The following is a 13,112-nucleotide window of genomic DNA, read 5'->3' on the forward strand; positions in this document are numbered from 1 at the left end:
TCAAGTATGTTAATACCACTGATCTGATGAAAATTCTTTCATTTATCATGGTTTGATTAGATTTCCAGGGTCTGCTTCTCCTGCTTTTGATCTGACATGTCCTGACTTTTAAGTTAACTTCAGTAGGCAGTGAATTTTATCTGTTAGCTGCTGATATTACAGTTTGGCATCTCAAAGGGTAAATTTGATTATATGTTCTAGAAGCATCTCATTATAAATACCACATACTGGTCTTTATAAACATGTTTGCTGTTCTCAGTTTTGCTAAATGGGGAAGAGAGAATTTAAAATGGAAGTGGCCAACCAATCCATTGTGGTAGAATTTGTCTTGCTCGGCCTGTCAGATCAGCCAAGGCTGGAGAAAACATTCTTTGTGCTCATCCTGCTGATGTACCTGGTGATCCTGCTGGGCAACGGGGTCCTCATCCTGGTGACTGTGTCCGACTCCAACCTACACACGCCCATGTACTTCTTCCTCGGGAACCTCTCCTTCCTGGACATCTGCTACACAACCTCTTCCATTCCTCTGGTCCTGGACGGTTTCCTCACGCCCAGGAAAACCATCTCCTTCTCAGGCTGTGCAGTGCAGGTGTTCCTCTCCTTTGCCATGGGAGCCACAGAGTGTGTGCTCTTGGGCATGATGGCGTTTGATCGCTATGTGGCCATCTGCAACCCCCTTAGGTACCCAGTAGTCATGAGCAAGGCTGCCTATGTGCCCATGGCTGCCAGCTCCTGGGTGGCTGGTGGAGCCAACTCCTTGGTGCAGATCTCTCTTGCGGTACAGTTACCCTTCTGTGGGGATAACATCATTAATCATTTCACCTGTGAGATCCTGGCAGTTCTGAAGTTGGCCTGTGCTGACATCTCCATCAATGTGATCAGCCTGGGGGTGGCCAATGTGATCTTCCTGGGGGTCCCAGTGCTCTTCATCTTTGTCTCCTACATCTGCATACTCACCACCATCCTGAGGATCCCCTCAGCTGAAGGACAGCGAAAGGCCTTCTCCACTTGCTCTGCACATCTTACAGTGGTGGTGATTTTCTATGGGACTATTCTTTTCATGTATGCAAAGCCCAAGTCTAAGGACCCCCTGGGGGCAGACAAACAGGATGTTTCAGACAAGCTAATTTCCCTCTTTTATGGAGTGTTGATCCCCATGCTCAACCCCATCATCTATAGCCTGAGGAACAAGGACGTGAAGGCTGCTGTGAGGAGCCTGGTAAGTCAGAAATGCTTCACCCAGCGATAGTGAGAGGAAGCAGTGTGTCTTTTGGTTCTGTGCACACAAGGGGTCTACTCAGTAAGCACAGACTTGCTTAAAGGTCCCACACAACAGTTTCCAAACTGATGTTCATTGAGATGGGGCTTTCTTCGTGATGGAAGATGGAACACTAACTCTTTAGAATGTGCTAAATTACCTAGAACTGAGAATAAGTGACTATTAAATTTTCTTTGTATTTTTATTCTGAAAAAATAAGCAATAAAAATTAGAACTTTATAAAACAAACACTTATTTCTTTGTTCATGTGCAGACCAGTTTCAATTTGTATGTGACAATTATGTTGTTTTCTGTTCTATTGTGTAATGGGGAGCATGACAGTGAGGAAAAGTCACTTTTTTTTTTTGAGAAAACCATTTTTATTATCATCACCACCCAGGTTATCTGTGCTAAGTTAGGTACCAAATGGCCAGATCCTCTAAAGAACAGCTACGTAACATTTCTTTCATGTTTCAAGAGATGAAAATAACTGTACAAGATTAAGTACAAAAGTACACAAGACAGTGGACACGAAAAAGATCCATGTATGAGATTTTTATCCCACCTGCAGCTTTTATATATTGAAAAGTAGAATTCATGATCTAAAATATATTGTCCTTCTATAGTCCTGTCAAGTTTAATGGAAGTGGGTTTAACCTGATTACAACACTAACACCAGTGTCACTTATCTGATATTTACAAAAATTCATATTTTTCAAAAAATGAAAGTCAGTGTAACACCCATGCAAGCTAGAATGCTAGCTGTTTGGTGAACAAGGACCTGATATCAGAACAAGAAGTCTATAAAGTCCCAAACTTTATAAGTATGATCTTTTTCAAACTGCATCCATTCCTCACATTGAAGATGTGAAACCCAAACCCATTCCTCTTTGTGTGTGGATTTGTATCTTGCCTTTTCATACGGAGCATCTAAACTTCTAAATACTTCTTCCTATTGCTTCAGAGTCTTGTAACTTTCTTCATCAACTGAGCTACATCGAGCTTCATCTTCACTCTTAATACCCATCAATTTCCTAAATTTGACATTTTGGTCCTAGTTTCCAAAATTCAACTTTTCACATATTTCAGCAGATTGAGATTTGTCCTCTTCTTTCTTGCCCTGCCAAAGCATTTTCCTTTTTTTCTCTTGTTCAGCAAATTTCAATGGATTCACATTGAAACTCTGCGGGGTTAGAGTAGTTAGGTACAGCTATTCCTGTCTCTGCCAAAGCTTTAGCTTGCAGGGCTGCCATTTGAGCTGTCATGGCTATCTGAGGTGTTATTTGCAATCCTGATGCCAACAGGGCAACAACATTGAGAACAGAACCCCCAGTAGCTGCAGCTGCTGCAGTTATTTCCTGTTGTTTTTGTTTTTCAACTATTTTTTTGTATCGCTGTTTTTATAATTTCTTTGCCCTTTCCAACCTCCTAGCTAAAGCTTCTTGTGTATCCATTGCTGTGTTTCTGCCTCTGAAGGGAAGTGGACTCAGAGTCCAGCTTTAACTTCTGCTAAATCTTCTCAGTTTTTCAATTCTCTTTTTTCTATCTCGACTCCTACTCTTTGTCCCACTCCTGCTTCTAGTCCTATGCCTTTGTCTCAATCTTGAGCAGGAATGAGACCTGATCTGCCCTTTTCTTTCCCTGCTTCTGGATCTTGATTTCTTCCCCTCTCTGCTTCTAGGTTGAGACTTCTTCCACTCCCTACTCCTGGATCGGGACTTCTGCTCCAGCCTGCTTCTACTACGATGGCGTCGTTCACGAGACCTAGATCTTGAGTGACTTCTGCCTCTTGATGACTTTCATTTTTTGCATTTGTGCTTGTCCTATTTTCAGATTAATTTAGTTGCTCTCTTTCTTTATCGGAAGAATGTTCTTTGTCACTATGTTCCTCAGATTTGTGTTTCTTAGAGGATTTTTCTTTGGATTCATGTCTTCTTGCCTCTTTGCTTCTGTTCCAGCTCCTGTGTTTTCTTCCTTTATTACTCGACTTTCATTTTCTTTCTCTTGACCTTGATTGTGATCTTGAATAATGATGTTTTGAGGCTCCAGGAGGAACAGATATATCTGACTACTCTCTTTTCTTTTTTTTTTTTTTTTTTTTTTTTTTTTTTTTTTTGAGACGGAGTCTCGCTCTGTCGCCCAGGCTGGAGTGCAGTGGCCGGATCTCAGCTCACTGCAAGCTCCGCCTCCCGGGTTCACGCCATTCTCCTGCCTCAGCCTCCCGAGTAGCTGGGACTACAGGCGCCCGCCAGGTCGCCCGGCTAGTTTTTTGTATTTTTAGTAGAGACGGGGTTTCACCATGTTAGCCAGGATGGTCTCGATCTCCTGACCTCGTGATCCGCCCGTCTCGGCCTCCCAAAGTGCTGGGATTACAGGCTTGAGCCACCGCGCTATCTGGTGATGTCTTTTGTGGGGTTAGTCCATCTCATTTGGTATCACTAGCTGCCACAGTTCAGAGTCCTGGCCGCTAGGGCCGCACCTCCACTTGCTGCTTTCAACAGTTGGAAAAGTCACTTCTTAATTGGCATCCAAATTGAAAACCAATCTGCTATTTTAGAAAATTGCCAATACCAAGATGCATCCTGAATGACATCATTTAACCCCTCTTTGACTATAGGAGCTCAGAGTGTTGTCTGTTTAATTATTTCCTGCTTAATATCCTAGAGAAAATTTTGGGTAACTCTTTTTCCTCTTAATATACATAGAGCATATCTATTTTCTACCCAAAGTCAATGAAGAGTTTGCTGCAACACCACCAAACTAGATAATACAGCCCAAGAAGAGAATCTTTAGCAGTCTTCCTCTAGCTAAATCATTACTACAATGTGAAGCTTATATTCAGAGTCCATTTCATTTCTTTAGGATTTTAGATTGGATGCTGGCAATAATTGCTCAAGCCTACTAATAATTACCCTTCTGGCTAAGAGCATAGACTTTGCAACCAGACTAACATGGAGTACCTCTGCCTGCACACTTCAGACCTGTTTAGAAAGAACTATTTAATCTTGTGGACCCTTAGTTTCCTAATTTGTAAGATGGAAATAATTAAACCAACTCCACAGAGGTGTTGTGAAGATTTAGTATGTGTATATGTTAAAAATGCACAGCGGGACGGGGCCCCCAAGAAGGCTGAATAGGAACAGCTCCAGCCTCCAGCTCCCAGTATGAGCGACACAGAATATGGGTGATTTCTACATTTTCAACTGAGGTACTGGGTTCATCTCACTGGGGTGTGTCGGACAGTCGGTGCTGGTCAGCGGGTGCAGCCCGACCAGTGAGACCTGAAGCAGGGCAAGGCATTGCCTCACCTGGGAAGTGCAAGGGGGAAGGGAATTCCTTTTCCTAGCTAAGGGAAACTGAGACACACAACACCTGGAAAATCAGGTAACTCCCACGCTAATACTACGCTTTACCAAGGGTCTTAGCAAACGGCACACCAGGAGATTATATCCCACACCTGGCCCGGAGGGTCCCACGCCCACAGAGCCTCCCTCATTGCTAGCACAGCAGTCTGAGATCTAACTGCAAGGCAGCAGCGAGGCTGGGGGAGGGGTGGCCACCATTGCTGAGGCTTAAGTAGGTAAAAAAAGCCTCCAGGAAGCTCGAATTGGGTGGAGCCCACCGCAGCTCAAGGAGGCCTGCCTGCCTCTATAGACTCCACCCCTGGCGACAGGGCATAGCTAAACAAAAAGCAGCAGAAACCTCTGCAGATGTAAATATCCCTGTCTGACAGCTTTGAAGAGAGCAGTGGTTCTCCCAGCATGGAGGTTGAGATCTGAGAACGGACAGACTGCCTGCTCAAGTGGGTCCCTGACCCCTGAGTAGCCTAACTGGGAGACATCCCCCTCTAGGTGCAGACTGACACCTCACACCTCACACGCCTGGGTACACCTCTGAGACAAAGCTTCCAGAGCAAGAATCAGACATCTACATTCGCTGTTCAGCAATATTCTATCTTCTGCAGCCTCCGCTGCTGATACCCAGGCAAACAGCATCTGGAGTGGACCTCAAGAAAACTTCAACAGACCTGCAGCTGAGGGTCCTGACTGTTAGAAGGAAAACTAACAAACAGAAAGGATACCCACACCAAAACCCCATCAGTACATCACCATCATAAAAGACCAAAGGCAGATAAAACCACAAAGATGGGGGAAAAGCAGTGCAGAAAAGCTGGAAATTCAAAAAATCAGAGCGCATCTCCCGCTCCAAAGGAATGCAGCTCATCGCCAGCAACGGAACAAAGCTGGATGGAGAATGACTTTGACAAGTTAAGAGAAGAAGGCTTCAGTTGATCAAACTTCTCAGAGCTAAAGGAGGAACTACATACCCAGTGCAAAGAAACTAAAAGACTTGAAAAAAGAATGGATGAATGGATAACTAGAATAATCAATGCAGAGAAGACCATAAACGAACTGATAGAGATGAAAACCATGATGAAGGGGTGGCCTGCCCCTCCACACTTGTGGGTGTTTCTCGTTAGGTGGAAACGAAAGACTTGAGAAAAGGAATAAAACACAGAGACAAAGTGTAGAGAAAGAAAAGCGGGGCCCAGGGGACCGGCACTCAGTTTACAGAGGACCCATGCCGGCACCAGCCTCTGAGTTCCCTTGGTATTTATTGAGAATTATCTTAGTCATTAAAAGGATAAGGGAGTGGCTGGACAATAGGATTATTGGAGGGAGGAAATCAGCAGTAAGACATATGAAAAAATCCTTGTAATATGAATAAGTTTAACAGAAAATGCCGTGCCTTGAGATATATATGCGACATCTCCATAAACCTTTTAGCAGTATTGCTCCAGCAAATCCCACCTTATTCCTAAAGGCGGTTTCTCCTCACTCAGTAAACAAGGCACACAATGGGTATTACCCGGAGATGTTCCATTGCCCAGGGAGGGGCAGGAGACAAATGTTTTTCTCTTTCTTGAGATTTAAGAGAATGGTGATGACTTTTAACCACAGGCAGCTTTTAGGCACTTGTTTAACAAAGCACATTCTGCACAGCCCAAAATCCTTTTACCCTTAAATCACCTTCGCACATGTCTCTTGCAAGGGCAAAGTTGAAGGTAAGGTCACAGATTAACAGCATCTTAAATACAGAACTAAATGGAGTCTTTTATGTCTACTTCCTTCTATATAGACATGGTAACAAGCTGATCTCTCGTTCTTTTCCCCACACCATGACACAAGAAATACGTGACAAATGCACAAGCTTCAGTAACCGACTTGATCAACTGGAAGAAAGAGTATCAGCGATTGAAGATCAAATGAATGAAATGAAGCAAGAAGAGAAGTGTAGAGAAAAGAAATGAACAAAACCTCCAAGAAATATAAGATTATGTGAAAAGACCAAATCTACGTCTGATTGGTGTGCCTGAAAGTGACAGGGAAAATGGAACCAAGTTGGAAAACACTCTGCAGGATATCATCCAGGAGAACTTCCCCAACCTAGTAAGGCAGGCCAACATTCAAATCCAGGAAATACAGAGAATACCACAAAGATACTCCTCGAGAACAGCAACTCCAAGACACATAATTGTCAGATTCACCAAAGTTGAAATGAAGGAAAAAATGTTAAGGGCAGCCAGAGAGAAAGGTCGGGTTACCCACAAAGAGAAACCCATCAGACTAACAGCAGATCTCTCGGCAGAAACTCTACAAGCCAGAAGAGAGTTGGGGCCAATATTCAACATTCTTAAAGAAAAGAATTTTCAACCCAGAATTTCATATCCAGCCAAACTAAGTTTCATAAGTGAAAGAGAAATAAAATCCTTTACAGACAAGCAAATGCTTAGAGATTTTGTCACCACCAGGCCTGCCCTACAAGAGATCCTGAAGGAAGCACTAAACATGGAAAGGAACAACAGGTACCAGTCATTGCAAAAACATGCCAAAATGTAAAGTCCATCGATGCTAGGAAGAAACTGCATCAACTAACAAGCAAAATAACCAGCTAATATCATAATGACAGGACAAGTTCACACATAACAATATTAACCTTAAATGTAAATGGACTAAACGGTCCAATTAAAAGACACAGACTGGCAAATTGGATAAAGAGTCAAGACCCATCAGTTTGCTGTATTCAGGAGACCCATCTCACATGCAGAGACACACATAGGCTCAAAATAAAGGGATGGAGGAAGATCTACCAAGCAAATGGAAAAAAAAAAAAAAAAAAGCAGGGGTTGCAATCCTAGTCTCTGATAAAACAGACTTTAAGCCATCAAAGATCAAAAGAGACAAAGAAGGCCATTATATAATGGTAAAGGGATCAATTAATCAGGAAGAGCTAACTATCCTAAATATATGCACCCAATACAGGAGCACCCAGATTCATAAAGCAAGTCCTTAGAGACTTACAAAGAGACTTAGACTCCCATACAATAATAATGGGAGACTTTAACACCCCACGGTCAACATTAGACAGATCAACGAGACAGAAAGTTAACAAGGATATCCAGGAATTTAACTGAACTCTTCACCAAGCACACCTAATAGACATCTACAGAACTCTCCACTCCAAATCAACAGAATACACATTCTTCTCAGCACCACATCACACTTATTCCAAAATTGACCACGTAGTTGGAAGTAAAGCACTCCTCAGCAAATGTAAAAGAACAGAAATGATAACAAACTGTCTCTCAGACCACAGTGCAATCAAACTAGAACTCGGGACTAAGAAACTCAATCAAAACTGTTCAACTACATGGAAACTGAACAACCTGCGCCTGAATGACTACTGGGTACCTAACGAAATGAAGGCAGAAATAAAGATGTTCTTTGAAACTAATGAGAACAAAGATACAACATACCAGAATCTGTGGGACACATTTAAAGTAGCGTGTAGGGGGAAATTTATAGTACTAAATGCCCACAAGAGAAAGCAGGAAAGATCTAAAATTGACACCCTAACATCACAATTAAAAGAACTAGAGAAGCGAGAACAAACACATTCAAAAGCTAGCAGAAGGCAAGAAATAACTAAGATCAGAGCAGAACTGAAGGAGATAGAGACACAAAAGACCCTCCAAAAAATCAATGAATCCAGGAGCTGGTGTTTTGAAAAGATCAACAAAATTGACAGACCACTAGCAAGACTAATAAAGAAGAAAAGAGAGAAGAATCAAATAGATGCAATAAAAAATGATAAAGGGGATATCACCACCAACCCCACAGAAATACAAACTACCATCAGAGAATACTATAAACACCTCTACGCAAATCAACTAGAAAATCTAGAAGAAATGGATAATTTCCTGGACACTTACACTCTCCAAAGACTAAAGCAGGAAGAAGTTGAATCCCTGAATAGACCAATAGCAGGTTCTGAAATTGAGGCAATAATTAATAGCCTACCAACCAAAAAAAGTCCAGGACCAGACGGGTTCACAGCTGAATTCTACCAGAGGTATAAGGAGGAGCTAGTACCATTCCTTCTGAAACTATTCCAATCAATAGAAAAAGAGGGAATCCTCCCTAACTCATTTCATGAGGCCAACATCATCCTGATATGAAAGCCTGGCAGAGACACAACAAAAAAAGAGAATTTTAGACCAATATCCCTGATGAACATCAATGCAAAAATCCTCAATAAAATACTGAAAAACCGAATCCAGCAGCACATCAAAAAGCTTATCCACCATGATCAAGTGGGCTTCATCCCTGGGATGCAAGGCTGGTTCAACATACGCAAATCAATAAACGTAATCCAGCATATAAACAGAACCAAAGACAAAAACCACATGATTATCTCAATAGATACAGAAAAGGCCTTTGACAAAATTCAACAGCCCTTCATGCTAAAAACTCTCAATAAATTCGGTATTGATGGAACATATCTCAAAATAATAAGAGCTATTTATGACAAACCCACAGCCAATATCATACTGAATGGGCAAAAACTGGAAGCATTCCCTTTGAAAACTGGCACAAGACAGGGATGCCCTCTCTCACCACTCCTATTCAACATAGTGTTGGAAGTTCTGGCTAGGGCAATCAGGCAAGAGAAAGAAGTAAAGGGTATTCAGTTAGGAAAAGAAGAAGTCAAATTGTCCCTGTTTGCAGATGACATGATTGTATATTTAGAAAACCCCATCATCTCAGCCCAAAATCTCCTTAAGCTGATAAGCAACTTCAGCAAAGTCTCAGGATACAAAATAAATGTGCAAAAATCACAAGCATTCTTATACACCAGTTACAGACAAACAGAGAGCCAAATCATGAATGAACTCCCATTCACAATAGCTTCAAAGAGAATAAAATACCTAGGAATCCAACTTACAAGGGATGTAAAGGACCTCTTCAAGGAGAACTACAAACCACTGCTCAGTGAAATAAAAGAGGACACAAACAAATGAAAAAACATACCATGCTCATGGATAGGAAGAATCAATATCATGAAAATGGCCATACTGCCCAAGGTAATTTATAGATTCAATGTCATCCCCATTAAGCTACCAATGACTTTCTTCACAGAATTGGAAAAAAACTGCTTTAAATTTCATATGGAACCAAAAAAGAGCCTGCATTGCCAAGACAATCCCAAGCCAAAAGAACAAAGCTAGAGGCATCACGCTACCTGACTTCAAACTATACTACAAGGCTACAGTAACCAAAACAGCATGGTATTGGTGCCAAAACAGAGATATAGACCAATGGAACAGAACAGAGCCCTCAGAAATAATAACACACATTTACGGCCATCTGATCTTTGACAAACCTGACAAAAACAAGAAATGGGGAAAGGACTCCCTATTTAATAAATGGTGTGTGGAAAATTGGCTAGCCATAAGTAGAAAGCTGAAACTGGATGCTTTCCTTACTCCTTATATGAAAATTAATTCAAGATGGATTAGAGACTTAAATGTTAGACCTAAAACCATAAAAACCCTAGAAGAAAACCTAGGTAATACCATTTAGGACATAGGCATGGGCAAGGACTTCATGTCTAAAACACCAAAAGCAATGACAACAAAAGTCACAACTGACAAATGGGATCTAATTAAACTAAAGAGCTTCTGCACAACAAAAGAAACTACCATCAGAGTGAACAGGCAACCTACAGAATGGGAGAAAATTTTTGCAATCTACTTATCTGACAAAGGGCTAATATCCAGAACCTACAAAGAACTCAAACAAATCTGCAAGAAAAAAACAAACAACCCTATCAAAAAGTGGGCAAAGGATATGAACAGACACTTCTCAAAAGAAGACATTCATACAACCAACAGACACATGAAAAAATGGTCATCATCACTTGCCATCAGAGAAATGCAAATCAAACCCACAATGAGATACCATCTCACACCAGTTAGAATGGCAATCATTAAAAAGGTCAGGAAACAACAGGTGCTGGAGAGGATGTGGAGAAATAGGAACACTTTTACACTGTTGGTGGGACTGTAAACTAGTTCAACCATTGTGGAAAACAGTGTGGCGATTCCTCAAGGATCTAGAACTAGAAATACCATTTGACCCAGCCATCCCATTACTGGGTATATACCCAAAGGATTATAAATCATGCTGCTATAAAGACACATGCACACGTATGTTTATTGCAGCACTATTCACAAGAGCAAAGACTTGGAATCAACCCAAATGTCCATCAGTGACAGACTGGATTAAGAAAATGTGGCACATATACACCATGGAATACTATGCAGCCATAAAAAAGGATGAGTTCGTGTCCTTTGTAGGGACATGGATGCAGCTGGAAACCATCATTCTCAGCAAACCACCACAAGATGGAAAACCAAACACTGCATGTTCTCACTCATAGGTGGGAATTGAACAATGAGATCACTTGGACACAGGAAGGGGAATATCATACACCAAGGCCTATTGTGAAGAGAGGGGAGGGGGGAGGGATAGCATTAGGAGATATACCTAATGTAAATGACGAGTTAATGGGTGCAGCACACCAACATGACACATGTATACATACGTAACAAACTTGCACGTTGTGCACATGTACCCTAGAACTTAAAGTATAATAATAAAAAAAATGCACAGTGACTAGCAAAAAGTAACCTCCCAATTAATACATTAACATTTTTATTATTAATGAAATACGTTAAACAACTCCCCAAAGGAAGCCTCATGACACTTGAAGACAGACTATAACACCACACTTAACTGAATTAGTCCAGATTTATCACTGTAGCCCATTCGGGGTGGCTTTCCAGTTTATGACCTAACCATCCGATTTCTCTGAGCATTTTCTCCAGTCATCCTTCTTTCCCATCCACAGAGCGAGTCACTCATGTTTGCTCTGAGTGACACTGACTCTCCCTAGAGCAATCAGATTCTTTCTGCCAGATTTCGAGAATTGTCATTAGTACCAGGGAGTGAGTGACTGGATCCATAGCATGCAAACTTGGGAGCTGTGAGGTAATCATGTTTGACTATGCGGATGGAGAGGTCAAGAGTAACCATGTCTGCAAAGAGAAAAGAGTAGCCAAAGAGAGAGAGAGAGGAGCAAAGTTGAGAGATGGTTAAGAGTATGGACTTTGCAGCCAGACTAACATGGAGTGCCTCTGCCTGTGTAACTTCAGGCCTGTTTTAAAAAAAAACTGTTTAATCTTGTGGACCCTTAGTTTAGAGAATCCTCATGTGTTCCTATTTTTTCATTTCCATTTTTCCTAAAACCTGGCTACATTCACATTCCTGAACTTTTGTTTCTAATGGATACCCCTTTATAGTGGACTCTGGTTTTTGCTAATCTAAATTAAGTTGCTTTCTTAGGAGGGGGAGCAACAAAAGTCACAACTAATATAATTACTATCTACTAGCTTACGTAAAATATATATTCCTTTTCATAAGCCACATGCACACAGCACCACATTATCATGCCTGGCACAAGTCTTGGAGAAATCAGTTCTGAAACAATTATTCTGGACTCAACATGTAGTGCTTCTTGTAATCAAAGACTCCCTTCCTGCTACTGGGACTTTGCCCTTTGTGGTTCTATCACCTGTAAATCTGGAACATGTCCAGGGATTGATGTTATTCAAGAGGTCTAGTGTTCAAGTCCCTGCCCTCCCAACATAGTGTTACAGGATCATTGAGGTGTTGCTTCACCAGCCAGAAACCTCTGTGGCCAGTGTTGCCTTTGCCCAAGTTTTGCTCAGGCCCACTGGGCCCACTTGGCCAGGCAGGCTGCACTCAGCTTACACTACCTGCCTGGATCCCCTGCCTGCCAGTGAGCCAAGTGGTGAGGGGTGAGCGAGCCGAGCATAGGGTATGGCCTCTGCGTACATCCAGGCATGCTGACTGTGGCAGGGCAGACAGCTCCAGGTGCCAGCATGGGTGCCAGCTCCCCGCAAGTCTGCAGCTGGACCAGGCATACTGCAAGCAGCTTCCATGGCTGGCATTGGGGAACATGGTGGTGCCTGGAAGCTTGAAGATGCCAGGAACCACAGAACCCTAAAGAGGGTGTCACAGCCCTGGCTTGGGGAGCTCCTAAGTCTGGGTTCCCTGAAGGGCTGCAGCTCTTCTCTCCTTCTTGTCATTTGCAATGTGGCAAGCAAGGGGCATGTTTCAGCCCCTCCATTTGGTGGGTCTTGAGTTCTTGTCCTGCACCCTGGAAGAATGAGCTACATGGACAAGTGAAAGGTGAGCAAGGTGAAGAGGGGCTTTATTGAGTGATATAACAGCTCAGAGGAGACACGCAGTGGATAGCTCCTCTCCACAGTGAGGGTGTCCCGACAAGTGTTCATCCCTCAGCAGAGAGGAGACCCTGGAGTGGGTAGCTCCTCTCCATAGCCAGTTGTCCCGACATTTGCTCAGCTCTCAGCAGAGAGGAGACCCTGGAGTGGGTAGCTCCTCTTCACAGCTGGTCATCCCAACTT

The 13,112-nt window shown here is 42.4% G+C and overlaps 1 protein-coding gene and 1 pseudogene across 1 annotated transcript; one reads left to right on the forward strand and one right to left on the reverse strand.

Moving 5' to 3' along the window:
• Positions 1 to 289: 289 nt before the first annotated feature.
• LOC104667533 (olfactory receptor 13C7-like) lies at positions 290 to 1,249 on the forward strand. The gene has a single exon (XM_010370005.2). It carries the CDS (start codon positions 290 to 292, stop codon positions 1,247 to 1,249), a length of 960 nt encoding a protein of 319 aa, XP_010368307.1.
• Positions 1,250 to 2,094: 845 nt separating this feature from the next.
• On the reverse strand, positions 2,095 to 3,710 carry LOC104667532 (annotated as a pseudogene).
• Between the last annotated feature and the right edge of the window lie 9,402 nt (positions 3,711 to 13,112).

This window comes from Rhinopithecus roxellana, chromosome 16 (genome assembly GCF_007565055.1).
Source record: "Rhinopithecus roxellana isolate Shanxi Qingling chromosome 16, ASM756505v1, whole genome shotgun sequence".
Taxonomy (NCBI): Eukaryota; Metazoa; Chordata; class Mammalia; order Primates; family Cercopithecidae; genus Rhinopithecus; species Rhinopithecus roxellana.

Bases quoted from the DNA above. Each gene is read 5' to 3' on its own strand.
- LOC104667533 (XM_010370005.2), top strand. From the start codon at position 290: ATGGAAGTGGCCAACCAATCCATTGTGGTAGAATTTGTCTTGCTCGGC.